Raw genomic sequence first — 26,554 nt, 5'->3', positions numbered from 1 at the left:
AATGATTTCAGTATGTTTATCTTATTCAGAATACAAAAAAGGATTTTGTCAACTCTGAAACTACCTCCCTCAGACAATACAAAGGCCAATGTGAAAGACAAAATGGAAAAATGTAGTAGCCCACACTTTCTTCTGCCAGCTATTGTCTTAAATTCTTAAAATTGTAAGATTAGGTTTCAAAACGTAAAAGAATCGAAAGATTGGGTCATAAAAATGTCAGATAGGGAATCTTACAAAACTTTGAGATCAAACAATCATAAACTGTATAATTAGACGTCTTATAGTACTGTCTACATATCCCAAGCATTAGTTAGACACTTTAATGCACATTTTTGGAAAACCTCCCTTTGTGCGAATAATCATCTGTTTAGCGCCCCCCTCTGGTTCAAATAGGGCTAACTGAATCCGATTTTTGCTGATAGTTTAGGTTGGAATGTGGCCTCAACAAAGCCGCTTTCACATTAAAAACCCTTTTTTTTTAAAACGGGGTTGACCCGCCAACAATCGGCAGAACTGTCAGTTGGGCACATGCCCAAATGATTTAATCTGATCAAACACTTGCCGCATGTATACAAACGTCATGAGCGGATCATTTCAATAAATGTCCACGTAAACAGAGATTTGGAACATCCGGTCAACCAAGATTTAGATCAGATCGGAGAAATTTTGTGCATATAAACATAGCTTCTGTCAATAATGAAGAACGCATCCGCCTCTAGAACCCTCCGTCGCAAAAGATTCATCAATGGGATTGCTCTGGTCACCAGGTTTGTGTTGCTGTAAATACCAGTGTGCTGCTTTCCTCACAGCCAGGACCACGACCGAAAATAATAATGTTTGAATTTCATATATATAATTCTAGGTAAGGTTATGGAAAAATGTAAGCAGTCCTTTAATAACTGCCAGAGCTCTGTTTTCCTGAACTGCCAAATAAGTACTAATAATAGGATTAAGTGGCATTTGGTTCATCACTTTTTTTGATGAAATCAAAAAAACTCTGGGTATTAAAGCTACAGTGTGTAATTTTCAGCGACATCTAACGTCCAGACTATAGACTCTAGCATGAACATCTCCCCCCCACCGCTTCTCCCCCCCAACAGTACGGCGAGCGTTACGGGACAAAATGTCTTCCACGACGTCCGCATCACCTACCTTCTCAAGTGATGAGGTTTGTTTACATAGATAATTTTACAGATAGTATTTATTAGTATCTATAGTAGTATTTAGTATCTATTGTTCAATACCGTCTCAGTTTATCTCTCTCAACTTGCCGTAGTTACTTTCGAGCGTAATGGGCGATCTCGCAATCGCTAGTTTGTTGGCTCTGCGCTGCCGTAGCGCAAAGATGTCTGCCTCCATGGCTGCGAGACCCGCTCCTATGTAATTATAAATAACTAATTCTAAGGCAACGCAAATATTAAGGTTAAGAGGCTGAGCTCGTAGATGATGATAAATAACATAGTTATGTATAATATATTACATTTCTGACTGTATATCCCTGTAATTATTACACACTGTAGCTTTAAATAAATCAAAGCACTAGAAACTCTTTGTTTTTCTTTTTAGCTTGCTTTACACTTGTGAACGTCCCACAAAAATAAACAAGATTTATAGATGAGAAGTCAGTCATGTAGCCCAGTAAAACTTAGCTTATTTTTACAACAAAAACACAATTAACAGTGTGATGTTTAGTCATAAAATTAGGGAATCATATTTTTTTATTACCTTTAGTGTTTATCTGTGTGCAATTTCCAAACATCATCTATCATCAATTTCTAATAAACAGCCATGCATTGTGCAAATGGCTCAGTGGTATCCTGAGATACTTATAATATTAATGTTGCAAATACAGGTCCCAAGAGTTCTAACGATATGAATAAGAAAAAGTGTGACTCATACATAAGTATTAGGAAACCAGTATGATTTTTTGTGATTGTATGTAGGCAGCTGTTATTCTTACCTGTGCCTTTGTTGCGGTCCACGAAGCAGTACTTTAGCTCATATTCTTTAAGAATTTCATGGACTTCCTGTAACAGAACAAAAAAACAAATCAAAAATGCACTGCCGGACACAATGATATAGTATTTTTAATTTAAAATTTTTTTAAATACTTAGACACTTTAAATGCTATCACCTTAATTACAGTCAAAATTCCTAATTAACAGTCGAACTTCCTTCTTAACCCACCAGAGGATATCAGCACATCCCCACCATGAATGCTCTCACTGCCTGCAGCTTCAAGTATGATGGCAACTATTTTCATTTGAATGACATTTGGAAATTAACAAAGGTGTGAACTGTAATTTATTGAGTTCAGGGTCTTTGGTAAACAGTTCTTTTTTAATACATATGTTTAGAGATTTTCAATTAGAAGAATCTTACAGCCTGAAACTACTTATAACTATACAATAGACAGCCAAAAAAATCCCTTTATCCCAGTAAGTCGATCAAATTAGAGCATTAAGCCTCAAAGACCCTTAATTGTAAAAATAAAGAGAGAGAAGATGCCCATGCTGCATGAACAAGTGGGAAGAAGCAACAGATTTTCTGCTTTTATAAGCAACTTGGTCCTAATTGCAGTCCCATTCTTCTGAACAACACCAGGCATTAATCACAATTAAAATTACAAAAAAAAGACTAAAGGGTCTTTTTATATAAAATGATAAGACTTATAAGTTCTGTTAAACATTAAAAAGAAAGAGGCACAAATCCGTCATGTTTCATTCTACTGATGGGAGACAAATAACAGTATTTTCTTCTAACGTGTAGCTGCTTGTTAAAAAACAAAAGGGGATTTATAAAGATTAAACACTTCCTTTTTATGAGCGGTACAAGAACAGCAGCCCTCCAAGCCACATGAGAGGGAGAAGCTGATGCATCAAAGCAGTAAATCAGATCCTGTTCAGATGTATTTGTCTCTTTGGTGACTGGATATGATTAGATAGAAAATACAAGAAGGGAAACGATGCAATAGTACAGCAAGAGATCAATAGTTAATTTCTCCTGACCTCAGTACCTTCCCTTTTTAGTTTGGCTGTTATGTAGCAGCACGGTGTTCAGAGATGGGAACAATTATGTTTTTAGAGTCTTTTAAAAGTCTTGTTTCTCAGTGTGACATGGCTGTATAGAAGAAGGCTAAACTAGAGGATGAAAAAGAAGAATTTGGTTCAATTAGCTTTTAAATATCAGGGAAGAAAGTTTATTTGTATAGCAAGTTGGACTATTCAACGTGCTGTGAATAAAAAGAGCTAAGAAAAAAAGAAAAGTACATTGCAGTGTTAGTAAAGGAGCTTTCTTTAAATAGAAGAGCAAAAGGTAACTTTAAACAAATAGCTTTTAACCTTAATTTAAAGCAACTTTTTTTTGTTTCAGCCATGTTACCGTTCACTAGGAGTTTGATTCAGGATAATGGAGCGAAAGAGCTAAACAATGCTTCTCCATGTTTTGACCTAATATGTCTGTATTAAGATTTAGACTTAAGATTTATAGACAAACTAAGTATTTTAAAATCTATTCTCTGAGATAAAGAGAGTCAATGGAAGAACTTTAAAACTGGGGTGATGTACTCCCCTTGCTTTGCTTTGGTGAGGAGTTGTGCAGCAGCGTTCTGGATCTGCTACAGATGTCTGATTTTTTAGGCAGGCCTGTGATGACGCCACTGTAATCAATTCTACTAAAGATGGACACATAAATTAGCTCTTCAACATCCTGCTGAGAAATTAATCTTCAAGATGTTTTTAGGTAATAGAAGGTCAAGTTTGTTACTGTCTTTATTGACCCCTGAATGTTGAGGTCTGAATCCATCACCTGGCACAGATTTAAGAGCCAGAATAATTAGTGTAATATCTGAACTATAGGGAGCATGTTGATATTAAATGAAAGGGGCCCTGAGATGGGCCCTTGGGGAATGCCACATTTGATTCTTCTAGTATCTGATGTAAAGTTATTAACCGGCACAATAAAGTCTCTGTCCTTCAAGTAAACCAGAGAGATAACCAGTTTACCAGGGGCTCTATCAGAATGAAATGAATGGAAGACTTCAGGATGGCTTGTTGGAGTTCAAGCAGTGTTATTTCAGTTTATTCAAACTGGTGTCTATTGAAGGGGTCTGAAGCAGCAGGTTTGCCAAAACCTTTGTTTTTTCTTTTCCCCACAGCGGCTTGATAATTAATTCAATTCAATTCAGTTTATTTCTATAGCGCCAATTCACAACACATGTCATCTCAAGGCACTTTACAGTTCAACCAGATCATACAGTCTAATTGATTCAAAGTTATCTATCTAAGGAAAACCAGTTGATTGCAATGACTTGATTGCAATTGACTCAAATGCAATCCCTCACACTAAGCATGCTTGTAGCGACAGTGGAGAGGAAAACTACCTTTTAACAGAAAGAAACCTCAAGCAGAACCAGGCTCAGTGTGAGCGGCCATCTGCTGAGACCGACTGGGGTTCAAGGACACAGAATTAATTACTGTTTTTAGAGTTACCCTGGGTGACAGAGGTAGATCTAAGAGAGCAGTGTAGCTTCAATGGTCTATATGATGCAAAATACATTTTTTGAGCTTTTAAACATGTTATAAAACTACTCTATGAGAATCATGTGCAAAGTGGTATTTGTTTTGATTCATGATTCTCTGAGTAATCTAACGACTTCTGCCGCAGGAAACCAACACATGCATGGGGAGGGCATTCAAACTCAATGCAGAAAGCCCCAAGCCAAGGTTCGAACCCATGATCCTCCTTATGCAACAGATCTTCAAAGTGCACCACCGTGAATCCTGCTTTTCTTATCTCATTGTTCTAAAATGATCCATTAAACTTTTATCAAAGCAAAGACACTATGAGAGCTGGTTATATGTTGGCCTCTCATAACTTCCTTGAAGGATATCACAGATGGAAACTAAAGCTAATGCATCAGCTACTTATCTAATATATCAGGTTTAGAAAGAAATACAATTATCCAATCACCAAAGGGTATTAGGATCCTTCATAAAAGAAGAAGAAAACAAATCTTAACATGTCAGTGGTTAACAGTAACTTTGGCCTTTGTTGTATTATCTTTACTTTTTCCTTTCATAAAACAGCCAATTATATTATGTACAGAGAGGGGATACAATACTTGTGATCACACAAAATAAGATACAATGCAAAGACATGAGATTTATAAAATAATGTTAATTTAAATAAACCTTTGGGAACTGATGAGCCTAACAGAAACTTCTCTTTATCAATAAATTATTTCAATATTAAATGTGTTTTCAGAAAATAAAGGACATTTTCTGTTCCATGCTCCTATCTAAAATAAGGTCTGAACTTTGCATTGAAATGATGATGCAATTTATGGTCATATTCTCATTAAGGGGCTGAAAGCAGCTTTGTCCTGATTTGGCAGATTATGTGGGCAGACTGTCCACTCCAGTTTTTCATATCATTTTAAATAACAATGCTAAATCTGAAGCAGTGATAAAACAAGTTTTGTAAATTTGGGAAAATTCTGCTTTTTCATCCATCCAATCAACATCCAACCCAATCCTGTACACATAGGTGGACATTTTTATCAATGTATGATTTAAAAACAAATCGATGATCTTATCTACCAAAAATGTTCTCTGTAGAACCTTAAACCCCAGCCATATTGAACCTTTAATGACAATAAAAAATGCATTTAAAAAAAGCATTGAAGAAGAAGAATCCAATATTTCAGACTTTTTTTATTGTTCCTGCAAACTTCCAGAGCCATTTGTTGTACTAACACAAGGTTAAATTTAGTCCACTGAGCGTATTACTTTGTAGCGACCCATTTCAATGTGTCCCTTTAATTTCTGAACTTGAGCAGGGCTCAAAGTTTTTGTCTCACAAACTTTGACTACCGTAGAAATTTAGAGAGCTAAAACAAAGCTGCTTTTTTCTGAGCTTACAGCCTAAACAGTTTGTCTTTTTCATTGGGGTTTATGCACTCTCTGGTCTTTGTAAAGTTTAAAAATGCTTTTAAATAATGTTTTAAAATATTTGTTTTATTTAGATGGGCCGTTGATCGATTTAAACGATTAAAAAATTTATATCAGAGGGAACTCAGTAATGTATTGAATTTTTTGTTGAGCAAAAACAAAAAAGATGACTATCTTTGCATTAAGCATTACTGAACACTGACAGCAGGGACTGAGACTCCAGTGAATCCCTGCATCACAAAGGAAACAGCGCTAACTAAAGGTACAACAATAAGACTCTTTTTTAGAGTCTGAGCCTTTTGAAGGTCATTACAAAAAAAGAAAAAAACAAAAAAAATTGCATGGCAACAAGGAATTTTTAAAAATATGTAAAGATTTTGAAAGGTATTTTCCTTTATATGCCTTTAGTGCTTTCTTGAGCCTTCATTTGCATGAGTTTCTGCAGCCATGCTGCAGGGCAAAGAAGCTTTCAGTCTGCAACTTTACTAAGATGTAATGGAAGAAAAGGTCTCTTTGCAGCCTTTAGGTCATCTGCATTGGCCAGAATCATCTAGAAGTAATTATAGAAGCTTTCGGTACCTATGTAAATGTGGGTAGGTGGCAAGTTCTGCTGTAAAGTTAAATCTGCCCCTCTAAAAAAACCTGATCAGTAGAGGGAAGAATGAAGTACTTAATGTTTGCTGGTGGATGGCCGTGCTGGAAGGACTTCAGAGAACACAGTGGACCAACACTTGCAGCCCTTCCAGATTATTTCAGTCTGTCAAAACTTGAATCTGATTGGCCATTATTAGCATTATATTCTTGTATGAGCAAATTTCTCTCTGTGTGGGTGTGCTCTGGGGCTTTGATTATATATATAAAAAAAAAATCTAATTCTGAATAGATTCTCATATTAATCCCTAAAGATCATTTCATTTAACCAAGGAAAATATTTTTTAGAAATGCATTTCTACTGTCTGTAAAGCATCTTTTACCAATACTTTATTAATATACTGTTGAATTTCAATATATTAGTATCGACATTTACATACATAATCATTTAATTCAGATAACAGCTTAAATTATGCTTTTATAACCAGCAATCTAATCTGAGATTAGACTGGATCAGATGGAAAAGTATTCTTTCCTAATCTACAGAATCAGATTTTTTTCTTGTAATTTCTATACACCCAGCGCTTTGCCGTTTCATTAATGCATTAAGGAACCATGCTTTGAGATTACATAAAGCATATACATTGGCACTTGCTCCATTTCCATTTTTTTCGTTTGATTCGTTAATAAATGTTGTTTCTTTTTTTCAAATGGAGAATTCAGGAACATATTTTTATCATTGTGTAATTTTTAACAAGTAAAAAGAGGAATAAAAATCATTATCATTTATAAGAATGTAATAAAATAATAAAATCAGCAACACATTTTGGAGGATCAGTAAGAATCATGTCAAAACTATCAGTATCAGGCAATAAAAAACCCTGTATCGCTAAATCTTTACTTTTCTTCTTTAGCCAAGGTAAGGCATTCCTGATTTCTCTGGTTTTATTTGATTAAAACAAGGACTGCAACTTTTGTAGCCCATATAGAATTATGCTCTGCATAGCGATCATGAATTGTTGATCAAACCTCTCACCACTCCTTGTGACCCTTTCCTTCCACACAACTTTCTAATACTAAGCGTGTTGATGTCTTTTGGAAATCTGTCAAGTCAACATTCTTCTGGATGATTGTGTGGCCATCTAACTAAGAAAAATATCATTCAAAAGCTCAGGAAACCTTTAGAAATAGAAACAGACTTAGACAAACTTTATTGTCATTTTGTATGAGTGTATACAAAATGACATTTTGTTGCATACTGCTTACAACGGTGTAATCAGATTGCAGTTGGAGTAAGAAGTAAGAAGTAAAATTTACCAGTATAAATTGCAGCAGTCATCCGAATGTAACAATGTAGTAGAAAAAAAAGAGCAAAAGGGCATTAATATAAAAAAGTTCAGTGCGGTGCAAAATAAATATGGTTCAAAATGCAGTAGAATACAGAGTTGTGTTTATTTAAAATTATTATGGAAAGTAATTAAATATTACAAAGTAATTAAGTAAGTATCATGGTATGACACCCTGAGTTTCGAATAATAAACTTCCTACAACAATCATATTTTCTTGAGGTAAAAATCTAATTCTGAAAGCCATAATCAAACTAAACCAAATTAAAAATAAATACAATTAAAAAATTATTGGTGTATTTCACACTATATGTAAAGGGTCTACTATATAACACTCCCCCATTCGAAGGACAATTCTACTATTTAAACATATTCAATAAGTTTTAGATATACCTGCATAGACTTTGGTGTGCTATACAAATGTAAAGACTGCATCTGTATATAACTTTGTCTAAATTGTACCATTGCTTTTAGGTACTCTACATCATAGTTAACTTTTTTTTATTTCCCAAGTGTTAGTTGACCGAAGAAGTTTCCCTGAGCCAGGCAGTTCTGTAAATATTTCCTGTCCATTCTTAGCATTAACAATCACTCTGCAGGCTTGGACATTTTAAAAACCTGACATTTCAAGTTAGTTCAGCCACTATCACCGTGAACAGCCTACAGCCTATTTCTCTGCATGCATGTGTGGGCGAACACTTTGGTGAAGCTTGAAAGCAAAGTGCCTTGGGAGCACATGTACTGATAAAGAATGTTATAGCATCCTGATCTTGCACCTGGCAGAGCTACATGTAGGTTCAAGCAACAATAAGAAAAAAAAAATCACTAATACTACTCCAAACAGCTGATAATGACCTCCCGGCTTGTCTGCTCCGTGATCACTACACACTGCTGCAGCCTCAAGCTGTAATTTACTGCTTAACATCTGCAGAACAAGATGAAGCGCATCATCAACCTCTGCAGCCTTATCTAAATTGTTTTTCCAACTTAAAACTTCTGCTGTGAAATTCTGCACTCGAGCATGCATATTTCCTTTAACTGAAGTTACAATACTAACTCTGGCATAAAATGTGCAGTTCCTCACCATAACACAATGATGTTCGGTGCACTACCTCAGAACAGATAACTGGGAAGCTTATCAATCTTTTAAAAAAGTGTTTTGGACAGAAAAATAAAACTAGGTCACATATGATTGCTGTTCAAGTGGTTTTGTGTCCAAGTCTAAACCAAAAGGATAAATATTGCTCTTCTCTTTGTTTTCTTTCCCTCTGTCGAAAAAAATGACCTCAGATTTCCCCCTATAACTGCAGTACAGCCCTGATCCTGCTTCCATCGACAGCCCGACTTTAGACTTATCACCGGTTGTTTCACTAAGCTTAAATTAAGTTTGCTCCTTTAACAAGCTGCCAGAGTTCAGTTTCTCAATATTAGTTTTTACATATTATTTCAAACCAAGGATGCTAAAAGATCGAGATCTGAATTGTAGATGTATAAAATTCATAGAACTTCTGTCTTATCATATTTTGTAAGTACAGCTGCTCTCTAAAGTCTACAAACCCTTATTAAGACATTTTCTTTTACTCTTGAAATAACAGAATGATAAGTTCAAAAATTCCTTTTTCTTTAATGTAAACAAATATTCTACAATTCAATTAGAAAATCTGAAATAAAAATATCCAATAACCCTGGTAAATTTAGTAAACACATCCTTTACCTTAAACTTAAAGTGTTAGAATCAAGCCTTCAAGTTCCCACCAGCTGTTAATATATTTAGTAAAATTGATTAACCTGGAAGACGAGCTTATCTATAAGTTGTAGGAGAGTAACTCAAGAACTGAGCTTGGAAACCATTGGTTCAAAATCTAAGGAAACGCTTTTAAAGTTCTTCAACTCCACAACATACGGCATGATTTGCACTAAGTAAATCGTTAAAAAACAACCTAAAGCAGCACTAAGTAACTTTTAGCCTGTAGGGATGCTACAGCTATAACTTCCAAGTTTAGAGCCCCTGAGGGCCACTAGCAACACACAAAATTAAACATTCTCCAATGGAGGGCCAATTGAGTCAACGAAAAAGAAAAACAGCGCTTTCAGACTAAACATTTAAATAAAACAATTACAATTTCAAAAGCTTTTTTTTTTGCAGATTTTAAATTGAATTATTAAATTAAATTGTAAATTATATTGATTAATCCATTATTAAATACTGCAATTAAAAATATATTTTTAAATCAATATTTAAAAACCACAATTCATAAATCTGTTTATAAATACCTTTCCTAATCACAGTTAAACATAGAATTCCTTATTCCATTAGTATTTTTTTTTTTTTCCCCGTGCATTTTCAAATTGTTTTTCCAGTTGTATTTTTCTTCTGGTTTACCTTCTCCATTTATTTTTGCTATGGCTGTTCTGGTCCCTGAGCGCACTGAAAACCAGCTAAACCAATCACAGTTGTTCCTCAGGTGTAATGGCTCTTTTACTGGTTAGACTGGTGCAGTTGGTTCCAAAGATTACCAATGCTAACAGAATATTTCAATGTTTACACACATTTTTGGCCCAATTAGATGTTTTATTTAGATTAAGTTATGTCCAGATAAAGAGTATTTAATTTTTTTTTTTTTTCTTTTTAATACAAAGGCATTCTGATCTGATTGCGAAGTTTTGTGCGTGTAAATAAAGCTACAGGTTATGTTATATCTTATAAATATTTCTAAATGTAGTCATGTGTAAGAAAGCATGTTTTGTTTACTAACAAAATATGCTAAATTAAATTTTTACTAAATTTAGAAATTTAAAATGTAAAATAAATATTTAGCCCTTCATGTTATGGAAACAGCATCCTGATACAAAAGGCTATATTTAAGCATTCATTAATCCTTATTTAAGTGTTTTTATTTTGACATTTGTTACCCTGTGCACCACCCAGTAAGTCTGCAAAGATCACACTTACTACAGAGCCTGTGAAAAAATATAAACAAGTGGGATTTTCCTTCTCACCAAAATAAACAATCCAAGATGAAAAACATGATTTCGGTGAAATATACTCACTTAATAAACACAAACATTTTCCTTTTGTTTAGCTGTTAAAATCTGATGGCATCCTAAAACAGAGTAATAAGAATGTGCTTTGATTTCCAGGTTTGGATCTGCAGGAGGAAGAGAGGTACAGATTAGAGGACAAACACCCTGCATGGCCTCCTTACCAGCGCTAACGGTGTCCTTGACCTACTGATGGAGTTTATATGTTACACAGAAAGTAAAAAAAAAAATGAAAGGATAGCGCTCATGACAAAGTCCTTTCACATTAAAACAACTCAGTAAAACTGCCTCAATAAGAACCATTCAGATCTAGAAGAGTGATCTTTAAAATTTTATTAAATAGTTAATTTTCTTGCTAATTAGGGTTAAAATTGCTTAATTTCAACATAATAACAACCTTGTGTCTGATATAAACTGCAATCACTGTGGCTTGACAGATAAACAGAATCATTTTTTTTTTAGATTCAAACAATGTATGATAACCATGTCTTACAGATTTAACCTTTTTATATTCCATCCCATATTTGGAAAGAACCAAGCTCTGTGTCTGTCTGTGCTTGTGACAGGTGGCTCGAACCATGCACAGCACGGATCACTGGCCCATTAAATAGCTGCCAGGAGAGCTTCATGGGAAAAAGTGCGTACTCAGGCATTGCAAGCAGACAACCAGAAATACAAGTGTGCAGGTGTCTCGTCTTTGAGCTTCTCTTCTATCTCTCAAACAACGTATTTGTGCCTTCACACCTATAACAGTGCTGCATAAAGCCCTACATGAGATTGATTGTGGTGCCGCCACACTGACCTCCCTCCCCCTGTCCATTGAAATACCTGTTAATCCACCGAGGTTTTAAAAACCCTCAAAGTAAATCACCGTGGTACCACACAATGTTAATTTTTGCTGACTGCATGTTTCAATCTGACCATTTACTAGCAGCTTATTAGCACTCTCCAAGTCCTGCAAGAGTGGGGAAAAGATGTGGATTTTGTTTTCTTTGCAATAAGGATCATATATATATTTGTTTGTTTTTTATTTATTAAGATTATAATGAAGGGAAAAGTAAAAAAAAAAAATAAATAAAAATTATGTCCCACTCAATGTTATGGCATTTGGTGAACAAAGACAATGTCAGATGGAGCATTATAATTTACCTTAAAGTAAGAACAGCTGTTATTTATATATAGCTTTTAAATACTTGTTTTAAAATTAACATTTTTCATTGATTTCTTATCACAAGGAGCTAAGAAAATGTCCCTGTTAAAATGAAGTTTTCCTTTCTACTGTTGCTGTATGCATGCTTGTTGTAAGGGATTACTGCACAGTAAACAACAGTATCGGATGGATCTTCAAAGATTACCAATAACAGGTGCTAAATTGCATGTGCAATTCTTTTTAGTGCATGTAATAATTGGATGTGTTGTTACTGATTTACAAAGATTGCTGTGCAAATGTTAAGCCGTGCAACCTAGTTTGGTTACACCTGATCAGAATGAGGGTTTTACTGACACTGTAAGAATGAATGTCAAAGAAAGATGAGGTTCTAAGCCTTGTGGTTGGACATGCTTCACGCAATCTTATGTTTTACCAAATTGGTCGAGAAATTATCCCTGCTGTGGCGACTAAATTTAAATCCCCATCCCCCACTCCTAATGTCTCTTTTGGGGGCTGTTTTGAGATATACATATATTTTTATAAACCTGCCATGATAGTTCAGTTCAGCCATTGTTTTCATTTTCATTTATTTATATCATTATACTATTGTTATTCCTGAGGGTCCAAACATGTTACAAGTGAATAGAAAATATTTTATTCCTCTGACATTATACGAAAGTCAACTTTGTGGCAACTAGGGATGTCTCGATCAGATGTTGATATTGGATGGTGGTCTGAGCCAAAAAACTAATAATGAATTATATGAGCCACTTCTAAAATCTCTGATATTGGCTTGCTGATAGAAACTCTCTGGTCCTGTAACCCATTTGTTAAAATATTGTTCTCTGTTTTAGTTATACTGCACATGACTTTTTAATCTCCCATCTGATTTTTTTTCCATGTCACACTAACTGCATATAGTGAGGTTCCGACAAGGTAGAGTGAGCAGATATGTGCAGATTTTTTTTCACTTCTGTCGTTTAGCTATACACAAATTAAAACAATTTCCAACATTTGACTTGAACAGATTAAGAAAGAATTAAAAATAAAGAAATAAAAAAATCACCGGCACAGCTATAAAGCAAAGCCTCACTTAAAGAGTCTGTGCAGCAAATTAAACCAGAACAGATAGAGAATTTCTATATGCCTACATTAAAAATAAAATAACTTAAACTACGTCTAAAAAAAGGAAAATGCAGCAAAATAGGCTGTGGCATGGTTTATATGCTGACTAAGGCAGTGAGAGATGATTCTAATTGATTCTTATCTGGTAAATGTGAATATCAAATTACAAAAGCGTAAAATCATTTCATTATATTACTAAAAATGCAACTGATAAATGTATCTTTAACTTCCTGTTATTTGTAAGACCATAACGTTGCAGCTGCTGATGACCATCTTAAGCATCCTTTTTTTTCTAAGTGATTTCTGAAACAGGCAGATGAGCCAGATATGTTTGGTGATCACATGCCGTAAAGCTGCTATTTTATGTTCCAACCTTTTCCACCAATAATATGAAAAAAAGACATTGCTGGAAAGTGCTGATAGTACATAGAGTATTTAGCATCTGAGCTTTCCCTGCTCATGTGCAAATATGGATGCTTGGCCAAAAGTTCTCTTTTTTTTTATATATCGTTCCCTGTTAGAAAACTGGTGGGTTTGATCTCTGCGAGGGCAGAACCAGTGGGTAGATGGGAGCAGGTGGTTTGCCCTGAGACGGGACAGATTCTGCAGTCAGCCAGTGTGACCCCACTTCCCTCCCTCCTCTTCACACCCACCAGTCCCTGCATGCCTCTGGCCCTGACGCAACGCCGCTTAGCCTGAAGGTTATTTTTTTTTCCTTCTGAGCTAAAAGTCACCCACTTGAACACATCAGAGTCCAGCTGTCACAACATTTCTCAGGAATTCATCATTTCAGCTTCTGACTTGTTGACTTATTGCAGAGAGAGGTCCATTTATCACAGCAAGTGATTATGAAATCTGATGAGAAAGAAATAGAATCTATCCTTTCATCAAACCTGTTTTTAATATTTATCAATATTCTAGTTCAGCAGGTATTGTAAGTGACTAATGATGTATTTAGCTCAAGGTTTCATATTATCATTGAAAATGATCTGGTAAATCAGGGAAAGCTAAAATGTTTTTTTGATTAAGTATCTAATTTGATCTTATGCTGATACCTTGGTCATTAATCTCAGAACTTATTAAATATAGCCTTAAATCCTTGAACAGAATGTTTAAGTGTAATCTTTCAGTGAAAATGCTAATATCTCTCAGGTTAAGAGAACAGACGGAATAAAAACTAACTTGCACTCTGTTGCAAATCTGTCCCCGTTGCAACCTTGTTGAACTCAGCATGCATATTGTGAAAAACTGCGCGGACTCCAAGATGTTTATTATAAACTTGAAACAATTAATTAATCCTGAAATTAATTTGGTGACACTTAGGGCCAGATGTTAAGAAAGGTTTGCATGTATCACAACAGATGCAAATGTCTCTGTATGTGCAGATCTGATCTTAAAAGGTGGTCCAAACCTTCTTCTTTTTGTGTGCGTGCCTATAACAATATGCAGATCATATTCAATGACCAAACTGCATACGTTTTTGGGTGAAGGATACGCAAATGTGAATATTTAAGATGTGTAAATGGATTTTCCAATTCAGAAATTCAGCAGTGGCTGCATTTCTGGTCTTTCTGAGTACTTCTGACAGGCAGGTGCAAATCTACACACGAAAATAACTGCAGTGATTTTGGCCATAAAGTAGGCACGATGCCTGAGGATGGAGAGAGATCCTGTGCACACGTGAACATGTTTGGATAGTCAGAAAAAACAAATAGTAACCTTAATATTGACTGAACTAAAATATCAAAAGAGTCTGCAAAGAATAGGGTTTGAATGTGAACGATTCATGTTCCGATTCATTGTTTTGATTCCAAATCCTATCGACTCTTAAGATGAATTCCTTTAAGAAAAAGTCATAAAATTTTACATGTTTTAAATTAGCTGGCTAACCAGAATTCTATCTTCATGAAGTACTCTGAAATTCTTGAATTAAAGTTAATGCCTAGAATACCTAATTCTATATAAATGTTACTATAAATTATCACATAGTTATTTTCAACCAATATATATCTATATATAGCTACATATCAAACTTATGAACTCTAATATAATCTTATAAATGTTCTTTTTCCTTCAGATACATTATGCTTTATTGTTGAAAACATCATTAAGACACATTTACACATGTCCAGTGTCTGATGCTTCAGGTTCTTACGTTCATAAACCTCTCAAAGGTTTTCCCATGTCATCATTTGTCACAATTATTTTCTCTTTCTTTAATTTTGATTTTTAAAAAAGCTAGTCTCCGCCACCTCCGACACTAAAAATCTGATCAGTTCATGATACCTTCTCATCTCCTGTAACTGATACCTAGCAATACAGTTTCAGTGCATATAATACAGCAGTTGAAGAATTTATGGATTTGATGCTGTGCTCAGCAGACACTGATTTTTGTGGTTGCCGGTCTGCTCCAAATATCCTGACCGTGCATGTTTAGTTATTTTCACCTTTTTCACCGGTTCTTACTTTTGTTCATAGCACAGATACATTTGTAATGTCACTTTAAAAATGAGTTAGTTTTAGGATGAATTTTTTTAATTTTTTTTTATTATCATTATTACCTCAATTTACATGACTTAGAACTTTTTCCATCTTTTACAGCCACTCTAAAACTGTAAGTAGAACATTTTTAATGGGACAGAACCAAACTAAGTTGCACATCTTAACATTTGCACAGCAATCATTGTAGAAAACCTAAAACACAGCCTTCTATTGCTGGTATAAAATAAATATTGCATGTGCAATTTGGCATCCGTTATTTGAAATCTTTGAAGGTCAGGCACATATTGTTTATTAAAGCATTAAAATAACAGAGTATATGTGTAAGACTCAAGGCTCATGGGTCAGAACCAACTAGTCTATTATCTGGTGTTTAAGACCAAAAAAAGGCATATCATGTTAAAGCATAGAGAAATATGTTCTTTTAAAATGAAAGAAGTTGATCAAAGTGCTGAATAAATAGGAGAAAAGCTTTAATACAAGAGCTGAATATGTGAACTCGCATCATTTTGGCTTTGTTTTAAATCAGTAAAACATTATTTTACAGCGACTCCTGTGACCACTTCTATTGAGGCTCTTAAAGAAAAAAAAGGTTATTGAGACCAGTATTGACAAGTAAAAGCCTGAGAAAAATAAACAAAGCTGTAAAACTCTGGTTCAGGAATATAATCGAGTGTTTTTATACATAAATATATATTTCAATGGAATACAATGGTGAAGATTTTCCCTTTATCCCCCCAGAACGACAGATTCCATTGTTTCCAGAGAATAAACCAACACTCTTGAAAGAGATTTCTGAGCATAAACAGTTGAGATATGATGCTCAAGCTGGTAATTCTGGCTTACAGCAGTAAGCATTGCCGTGTATATTTAAACTTTGTCATCATTTTTGTGAGCCAGATGTAGTTTCTGAACCTTAACTGGTTTATGTCTGATCTGACTGCTTTAAACATTTAGTTTTTCTCACACTGACCTCATTATCAGCAGTTAAGTCAAATAGACCCAGTAGAGTGTTTCCAATCTGACACAACCCTTACATCTGCCTATTATTTCCAGTGTCCATTACACCATGTGTCATGTAATCACAGGGTTCTGATCACTGTGGGGCTCCCCTCCACAGGTCAAACACAAGTCAAACACACATCAAAATGATTGTGCCATCATCATTAATACCCTCTTACGCAACCCTGTGTTGCTAATGTATAAACAAAAACGAGGAGTAGTAGAGAAGAGGAACCTGTGGGATCCAAGGCAGTGGCAACAACCCCTTCACCGGCCCCATGACGCATATGCATGTGCACACAGTGATGGCAGCTGACGAGAACAGTAGGCAGCTATCAGAGTAACAGTTTAATCACAGCAGAGAGGACGAAATAGAGAAAAAAATGAGCATTAGTAGTAAACAGATTTTCATTTTAAAAGATAAAAAGGTTCAGTGAAAGAGGTCTCTGTCTGCTCAACCAAAAAGCCACTTTTCCTCAATATCACACAAACCCACACACTCCTTATTTTCCTTCAGCCTTTTATCCAATTAGTCTCCTATTCACTCCAACTGCACTTATCCAGTCAATCCTTTTCTTTCATGGTTACTTCCAAACCTTTTATCCTGTCAGCACAATCCTCACCTCAACCATTTAACAGATAAGTTTTGACTCTCAGAGGGATCATGTGATGTGAGAAATGTGAGAGCCTATTGTGTTTTCAGGTTACAGGAAACTCTTCATAAAAACTTCTAGGTTAACCAAATGGCTCCTGTTCCTCTTTCCAGCCATAACCAGCTCAGAGGTGAGCTGAGTCAGAAATAAACAAATTACATGAAAGGTCTGGAAAAGCAAAATATACTGCAAAAACCCTGCTCTTCATATTGTCACTTAAAAAATAAGAATTTGTTTAATGCATAGAACATACATTTATTTTAAGTATTAACCCAAAATTGACCCATTGTATAACCAACCAGATTTCTTGTCTTTTTTTCTTTTCTTTTTTATCTGCTGTCTTTTGGATTGCCAGGATAGACCTCAATGAGAACAGATAGACCTGGATCATCTGTTCTATTATAGAGGTTTGCATTTTAAATCCAGTCCAAATAGTAAGAAATTACAATACTATTCCCATTTATGCAAATAATATCACCCAAACATTACTCTTATTTCTAATAGACTCAAAAGCGAGCTAATTACACGCTGAAGATTGATGTGTATAAACTGTGGAAACCATTTAGTCTTCTCCTTTCATACCTTTATTGAATACAGATAAAAATCTCTGTATTTTTCTATTATAACAAATGACAGCTGGTTCAGGCAAAATTGGCCAATTTACAGAACAATCTACAGCTTCCACACAATTAAAGAAAACGAAAATACACACCTGTGTGAGTGGTAATTTACTACCGAATTGAGGTAAATTTACCAAGTGGTAAATAATTTTAACAAAGAAATATTATTTTAGATAATCAAAAGACCTACTCAATATGTGAAAATCCCAACTTTGACCTTGCAAGACCAGATCAGAATGTAATGAAACAACATAACAAAATGCAATGCAAAGAACGTTACAAAATAATTTTTGCCAGCAAAAATCCTCATGCAAAGTCACGATCAAATTACAAAAATTCTAAATGAAGCAGATTGGTCAATAAATATTAAAAGTTTAATAACATTATCATTAGTAAAAAAATAAAAATATTTACTATTAATAGCAACATTTCAAAGCTTCAATGTGTAAAGTTTTGCACATTTGCAGAAGACATTTCCCTCCCTGAAGGAAAAGGCTGTTCTTCAGTTTGATGCCAAAGTGAAAATGTGACCAGGGTTATTTGAACTACTTATAATGCCGTTTTCCCAGGTCTTTAGATGAGCTTTGTGGACAGCCTCAAGCCTAGGCAGAAAACTGACGATCATCTATTTTGACGTCTTGAATATTTACTGCAGGCTCTTTCTGCCTGTAACATGCTTCTTTAGCAGCTAATGTTATAGATTAAACCTTAAAAAGAAGAGTGTTTTTTAACCAGTAAAACATTCAACATCCATTTGAACCTTATCTTCTTTACAAACTAGCCTAAAGGTACATTCATACAGAATGCAAATTTTCCATGTGGGACAGATGCTTTAGATTTCAGCCTCCCATCACAGACATCATGGTGTAGTGCCAGCCACCTCGCTTTGACGCGTCATCAAATAGGTGAAGCATCTATCCACTTGCTGGTATTGTGTCATATTCTGTGCTTCCTGGGTGAAAATGTATGGTGGGGGCAGAGACTAGGGCATGACACCACTTCCTGTTGTCTGTTTAACTCTCTGTGGCTGAGAGCGAGTTTTAGCCCTTTATATTATACAGAAAACAACAGCGTTAGTATCTAGGAACCAGAAGTTGTCCTGCTGCAGCAGGGAGACGGATAAACTGGCTCTAGAGACTTTTTGACCTAAAACAAAAACATAATCTCTGCCGCCCAACCTAACCCCACATCACAACCACACCCAGTCCCTGATTGGTTAACATAAAGCAAATTACAGAACATTGGTGTGATTCCTGTCTGTTTCTACCTGAGAAGATGCTGTATGCACTTCCATGATGTCACTCCCTGTTCTATCTGCTGCATTGGTAATCAGGTCTGAGTGGATACATCTGCAGAAGCTCCAGTTACCTGGAGTTACTGCATCTGGGAGGAGCACATAGATTCCTGGCTTTCCCAGTGGGCAACTGCCAGATTCTTGAAAGACGTTCAAGTGTGTAGACCATCAAGCAATCCTTGTTTGACTACCTGGTCTCAACCTTTCTTGTTCCTGTTTTTTCTCCTGTTGTGTGCCTCCTACTAAAGATTTTGGATTCACCTCTTGTTTAGTCTAGAGCTTCTTAAAACCTCTGCACCATGAACTGCTTCTCTAAGCATGACCCCTGGACTGACTACAACTCCCCCACTAGCCTAAGCCCTGTCTAGCACCTTCACAATTCATCCAAACAAAGTGACCAGGATCAATCTTAAGAACCAACACAACCTCCTTGCTTCTTAGAAGGATAGTGGCTTTCATTCAGCCCACATTCAACACCACCGAGATGTTCTTGGTCCCTTAACGCTGTTCTAGTTCTCACAGTGATTCAAGTTCCACCCAGTTCCAATTTCTGCAGCATCAATTTACATATTCAAATATGTAAATTAACATACATATTTAAATAAATTAGTCTTTTATTTCTGTCTGCTGAGGTACTGGGTCTCTGGATTCTGTCCAGGCATTACATTCAGAATTTCTACTACTAAGAAAGATTAGCCTGAGCCCACTAGCCTACTCACAGTGCCACTTCACTCTATTTTTGTGTCCAATGTGTTCTTCATCATGCTGCTTTACTCTGAATGCCCAATATGCAGCATTGGCATCACTCGAAATATGCACTTTGAATCACTGTCCGGTTAGTCGCTCCTGAACACGCCTTTACATAGAGTTAACAGAGAAATCACTTAGTTCATGTTATGTATGAATATACCTTAAGAGGCATCTCCTCTATACACCCACTTTGGTTCTTATCAGAAACATGACCTTCAATAGTTGTATCTTCTACATTATCAAAGAGAGAACTCAAAGTATACTATGCATTTCAAAGATGTGTGTATTAAGAAGAGGACTGGTCTGAGCAAACAGCCTGAGGAACAACTGTGCTGAAGGTATTGGCAGAGTAAGTGAGAAAGTTAATTCTGACCAGCAGATGTTCTGTCTGTTTACAGTCTAAACATGGCACTAAGACTGAGTGACCTCATATGAAATTTTTAATGCCTTTGCCAGTTTTCCAACGATAAAAATTATATCCTTATAGTAACAAAATCTGTTTGACTTTTAACAGATTACTGCACACATAAAAGGCTGGAAATACAACTTACTTTATTTTTTAATTCTAGCAACTCAAAAGTTAAACCTCTGCACGATGATGCCACATTATGCAGGTACAATTACAGGGAGAAAACACAGGTGAGCAGGGGAAAACAGGCTGCCCATTGTCAGGAGATGCACACTGCGTGAACATCTGCTCCCGACTCAGGTGCATCACAGCATGTAAAGTGAAGAGGGAGAAGAGGAGGAAAGGGAGGAGGAAGTTGCAAATAAAAGTGTTGGCACGTGATGCTTCATCCAATTTGAATGCATCTGGGTAACCAGTATGCAAAAACAACTGGACACACAACCTCATGATGTTCAAGTGGTGACATGTACACAAACAGATTTTAAAGCTTATATCTGAGAAGCAAAGCAAAGAAAGTGGATGAAGTCACTATCTAATGCTGACAATATGAAACAACTCATCTATATTTTGCTTCAGTAATCTCAAAAACATTTTTTACACTGATGGCATAAATTTACCAAAGTATGTTTTTATGCAAAGCAGGAAAAAAAGCCTAACCCTCATGCCTGGTAGGGGTGAAGACAAACAATGCGAGTGTTAAGAGTTGATTGAGTAATGCTGATAGTTTTTGCATTGAATAAATCATAAATGAGGGGACTCCAGCTAGCTAGTTGAGGCCGGAAAGTCGAGTTGTGCTGCTGCTTCACACGTGATCTTTCTTACTCTCTAGAATATATCGACCAGCATACCACTATAATCTAGGCCAGTGGTTCCCAAAGATTTTCTTCTGGGCCCCCCTTTGGATTACAATAAGATGTCCACGCCCCCCCCAACCATGCCCCCCCCCATAACCCCCCCCCCCCCCCCCCCATAACCCCCGACCCCCCCAAAAAAAAAAAAAAAAAAAAAAGAATCAACTGGGCACACACATCGTTCAACCAGATATAATAAATCTATACACATTTTTGTTTTCAAACTCCACTGAAGTTTATTTCACACTTCAGGTTGCAACAAAACAAACTATACACCATCTTTACAGTGGAACACTTTTGTGTAACTGTATTTTTTTCATAGTTCTATACTGTAGATTAGAAGAGGATTCTTTGTTGTCTGTGTTATTTTAAACATATTTCTTTTTTTTTTATTTGTAACAATATTTAACTTTGCTATAATCTTACATAAAAAAGCCTCTGTGCAAAATGGAGTGAAAACATTTAACAGCTCCCTGAGAGTTTTTTCTTTGTATTTTAATCCTCCCATCTTTTCAGTGGCAGTAGTGAGCCTGCTTGTTGCTGTAGATCTTCTCAAATCTGGGTTGCAGTGTCACAACTGTCCATTATGCTCAGTCAAGCAAGCGCTGTTTTTTTTTTTTTTTTTTTTTTTTTTTTTTTTTCTTCACTCATACCGCTTCCCGCGCCCCCCCTGCAATGGCATTGCGCCCCCCCTAGGGGGCGCGCCCCACACTTTGGGAACCACTGGTCTAGGCTGTCTATTTAGGCTGCAATCCTCCAGATGGATTCTGCTTTTCTCTCGCTGTCGTTCTTGCCTTCCTGACTGCTGCTGCTGTTGACAATCTCTGCTGCTATTTCTTTAGGGTCTACACCCCCACAACAGCGTTTCTTGGCCCCCGGGTCAGAGATCCTCTAGTCATTGACATGCAGAAGACATAGCTGGGGGGTAGAGATGCACTTATCACTACATTACATGTTGAGCATTGATGTCATGGAGAGCTAAGATCAAACATAAACCTATACTATGTTGGATAATGAAGCCCTATTTAAGTATACACAGCCATAAGAATAGTGGGACTTTATGTAAAAACGAATATATCCCGATGCATTGTTTTTTTGTGTTTTTTTGTTTGTTTGTTAAATGTCTAAAATAAAACAACATGGTAAAAAAATTCCTCAGGGATCACGGCCTTTTCTATTAAATAAATGTAGAAGGTATCATCCAAACAGGTCACCAACCCATTCAGAATAGGCTTGTCCCGATCTGATACGTGGATCGGATCGGGATGCCGATATTGGCAAAAAAATGCGTATCGGCAAAGCATGTAAAATGCCGATCCAGTTTTTAAAAAAAAATCCGGTCCGTATTTTCCAGTTTCGCCGATTGAAACGATCCATTCCCCTATTTTGCGCCAGTGTTCCCCTGTTTTGCATTTTTATTAAAACTTACAGTAATACTTGCACCTTTACCTGTTTACGGTTTTACTGCTCACTGTGCAATTTCAGATTGCTATTCATAATTTTGTCCAGTTTGTGTTTATCTCTTAATAAACAGGTAAGTTTGTTGTTACCAAGCATTGTGTTTTATTCAATCTCACCTAATTCAGCTGGCTAGATGTTATCAAGAGTACTAAAACCCTTTTCAACATGAGTCTTACAACTAAGGCTAAATACTTTAACTTAAACTTAAATACATGCTTGGATAGGCTGGTATCGGCCAGTATCGGTATCGGATCGGAAGTCCAAAAACAATATCGGTATCGGATCGGAAGTGCAAAAACCTGGATCGGGACATCTCTAATTCAGAAGACAGCAGAGTGTGCAGCTTGTTTACTAGATGAGGTGAAACCATAAAAAGATTTTAAAGTCCAAGAAGTGATAGAGGGTTTTTAGCTCCAACTCCTTACCTGGTATTTTAAAAAATCATTCTGAAATTGTCTTAATTCACATATATTTTAAACACGTAACTTTTAGAGGAAAAAAAAATCAATAAATCAAGCTCATTCTAACCACATTTCTGACTCAGTTTTTTTTTTGTGAGAAAAAGCACAAGAATCTTGCTTGTATGCATTTCTGTTCATGTAAATGTAGTATTAGCAACATTATCAGTTTGTTTGCCATCATTTATCAGTCTTTATGATTACACAATAATAAAAAATGTAGGTTAGTTTGTTGGAATTGTTCCCTTTGGTGGAATAGAGGCGGGGTAAATAGAGATAGCCGATAGCTTTGGTTATCAATAGTGTTTTTTTCAGGCGTTCACCAATTCTTTAACATATTCAGCCATGCCTTGAGATTACATAAATGCATTGCTGCTCTTCAAGTTACTAGCCATTGTTATTTTCCTTTCATTTGTTAATACACGTTTATTTTTTGTTGAAATTACGATTAACATTTATGATTTATATTTCTATCATGTAAATGGAATTAGAAAGTAATATTGGCCTATAGCACATATCGGGGATCGGTTTGGCTTAGCATAATTAAAAACCTGTTTCATTTGATCTCTAGGCATGATATTAGCAGCTCAGGCGATTGTTAGAGTCCTGTCATTAAAGACATAAATCAAGGAGGAGGACCAAAATCAAAACAACTCATAAAGCTACTTTTACACTTCAAATTTTCCAGCAGGTTTACCTGAGCTCAACATAAACACAAATGTTTAAACATAAAATAAAGTCTTGACTTCCAGGAGATGGCTCCTTTTAATGAATGGGTGAGTGGGTTGTAAATAAAAGTAACTTTGGATCAAGAAGTGCCAATCACAACAGAGACCTAAAACAAAAAAGAAAAAACTCTGGATTTGCCGTAAAAACTGCATATATTATAAAAAAGCTACAGTTTGGCTGACAATCTGACAAAAGGGTAGATCCTTTTGTTAAAGTGCATTTGGTGAAACATCTGGTGATCCGATCACATCTGTGTAGCCTCACACGTCATTTGGATTTGTCTCAGACTATGAGTTATGGTTTTTTTATTTTTGCAGTTGCAGTTCCCGGTCTTTTGTATATATATGTAGCCATGGTGCAGCTTTGATTTGGACTGGAACTGATTAAAAATCCCTCCTCACTGTTAGATTCAGGCAATGCAGCTGAACCAAAAGTCTGATCCGGCCTTAAGCCCCGCACACATGAATGTAATAATTTAAGATCCCACAGCACCAAATAATTTGCTTGAATACTAATCAAACTCTTTCTTTAACAGGGAATACAGAAGAAAGAACTCATCATGCTGTAACCCCACTGTGAAAGCTGGAGTGAGCTGTACGTATGGCATTAATAATTAAAATTTTAATAATTAGATCAGGGCACCTCTGCTTCCAGGGCTGAATTAGAAAGACAGTGAAAAAATAAATATAAAAGTGATTTAAAAAAAGAGACCTGTAAGAGAAACCTTTAGCCTTATGTAGGGTTGTTACCACCTGTCTATCCAACATCTCTTTTTTTTTTCCTTTATTCCAGTAAATGAAGCTAAATCCTTTTGTGTCCTCTTTAAACTTCTGGAATGAAATCTCTTATGTTTCTCCAGGTATTTGTTGGAGCCACTTCTCCAGCCTGTGTATTACTGCCCAGAGTGCTACGATGACCAAAGGTACTACCGTTGCCTTAAGGGCAGATTAGACTTCTGCAACCTTACACATCAAATGTCGCTTGGGTCTCGTCGCGAACCAGTTTTGCTGGTATGCTCCTGCACCGTCTGTCTGGAATTTTTAGGGACGCACAGCAGTTTCCCGCCAAAGTGCAAGGCCCAGCCTATTCGAGAACTCGCAAGAACTTCAGCGGATGGTCAAAGTTGTACTTCCGAACCTCCTCGATTAACCCTTTGTCGTAGTTGTCCATTGTAATTGTTCCTCGGTTTTTAAAAATGGCGCGCCCCGGGACCGAATCGAGAAGGACAACAACATAGACAGCCAGAAAGGCATACCAATGACCAATCACAGCTGCTTTTTGTCTGCGCACTTCCGCTTGGGGGCCGCACGAGTTTGTGACCGTCCGACAAATAGTCCGGTTTTTTTTTTCAAGGTGCGCAACGACGGTTGCAGAACCTCTGCGCGGGAGGCATGGTCCCGCACAGACACAGATTTGATGGTTGCAGAGGCTATGCGTCAGAAGCATAAATTGGCCTTTAACCTTCCAAGCTCTCTCTAGTTCTTCCCTGAGTCCTTGGCATTTCTCCAGTATCTCATGTTCTCTGTTTCACAATCACGTAATCTGTTTCTATCAGGATCTTAGCTATGAAATTCTCCACAATGTTAAGATGCGGCTGTCATTTTGACCCGGGAGTCTCAAGTTTGTATTCTGAATGGATGATTCTGTTCACTATATCAGAAACTTGGTGAGGATGTTCCATGTATTCCTTAGTAATTTGGACCTTTGGTGTATTTTATGGACTCCCCTATTAACTCAAGCTTTTGCACTTGTATTTTAAAAAACCCTTTTAGTTTATGTTCTATAATGCTTTCAAACTGGAAAAAGACCAAACCAGAAGGAATCATGACCTTATCTGCACTTTAATAGACATAACTGATAGATGTGCAACATAAAAATTAAAATGCCTTATCAACAGTGTCTAATTCTAAAGGTTAATGCACTTGGGTTCACATGGGGGAGGCTAAGCTCATGTCAAACAGAGATACCTTTTAGCTCTGCTAACAGCCCTTTAATAAATAATTAGAAAACTGTAAAGCCTAGAAGAAAAATATCTGCTCCACATCCTCCCCACTCAATAGATCCCATAAAATGTTTTTATTACTTTGAAACCCAACCCTTCCATCCTCTCTGTGCTCATCGTCCTTCCTTCACATCCTCATCTTCTCCCCAAGACAAAGATTTTCAATAGACCAAATATTTGACATAGTGCAACCCGCACTTACACTTATCCAGTCTGCAGTAGAGGGTAGACTACCTTATAGCAGAGAGGGGAGATGGAAACTGTTGAGTCAACAAGACATGCTGGATGAGATGCTGACTTTTTTCAGTCAAGAAATGAAAAGCTTCTGAAACATAAACATATGAATGTGGGCACCTGCTAGTGAACTATTCTGATCTTATGATAACTTAGATTTAAAACTGCATAGCTTCACTCTGTTGAATAAAAATATTTATAAACACGTCAAATGTAATCTCAATTTCTTTTGTTTAAAACAAAAAAAGTCACAACTAAACAAGACCGTTGCCTGAATGAGAGACCAGAGTATTACACTTGTTATTGTCTAATAAACGGACTTAATCACAAACATAGAATAAACACTGTTCAGTAGTCATTTCCAGGTGTTTATAGCACAGAATATTT

The 26,554-nt window shown here is 36.2% G+C and overlaps 1 protein-coding gene across 1 annotated transcript in view; it reads right to left on the bottom strand.

Annotated features, from left to right (window-relative positions):
* raver2 (ribonucleoprotein, PTB-binding 2) overlaps window positions 1-26,554 on the bottom strand; it is a 129,101-nt gene that overhangs the window by 94,824 nt on the left and 7,723 nt on the right. The window contains exon 2 of the mRNA XM_038278376.1: window positions 1,961-2,027. Coding sequence (XP_038134304.1) covers window positions 1,961-2,027 — 67 coding nt within the window. The remainder of the gene's footprint in view (window positions 1-1,960; window positions 2,028-26,554) is intronic.

The sequence above is a fragment of the Cyprinodon tularosa genome, unplaced genomic scaffold (assembly GCF_016077235.1).
Source record: "Cyprinodon tularosa strain WSP-4 unplaced genomic scaffold, ASM1607723v1 ctg140, whole genome shotgun sequence".
In the NCBI taxonomy this organism is placed as follows: domain Eukaryota; kingdom Metazoa; phylum Chordata; class Actinopteri; order Cyprinodontiformes; family Cyprinodontidae; genus Cyprinodon; species Cyprinodon tularosa.
The sequence above is the reverse complement of the archived record's forward strand: the minus strand, read 5'-3'. Positions and strand labels throughout refer to the sequence as shown.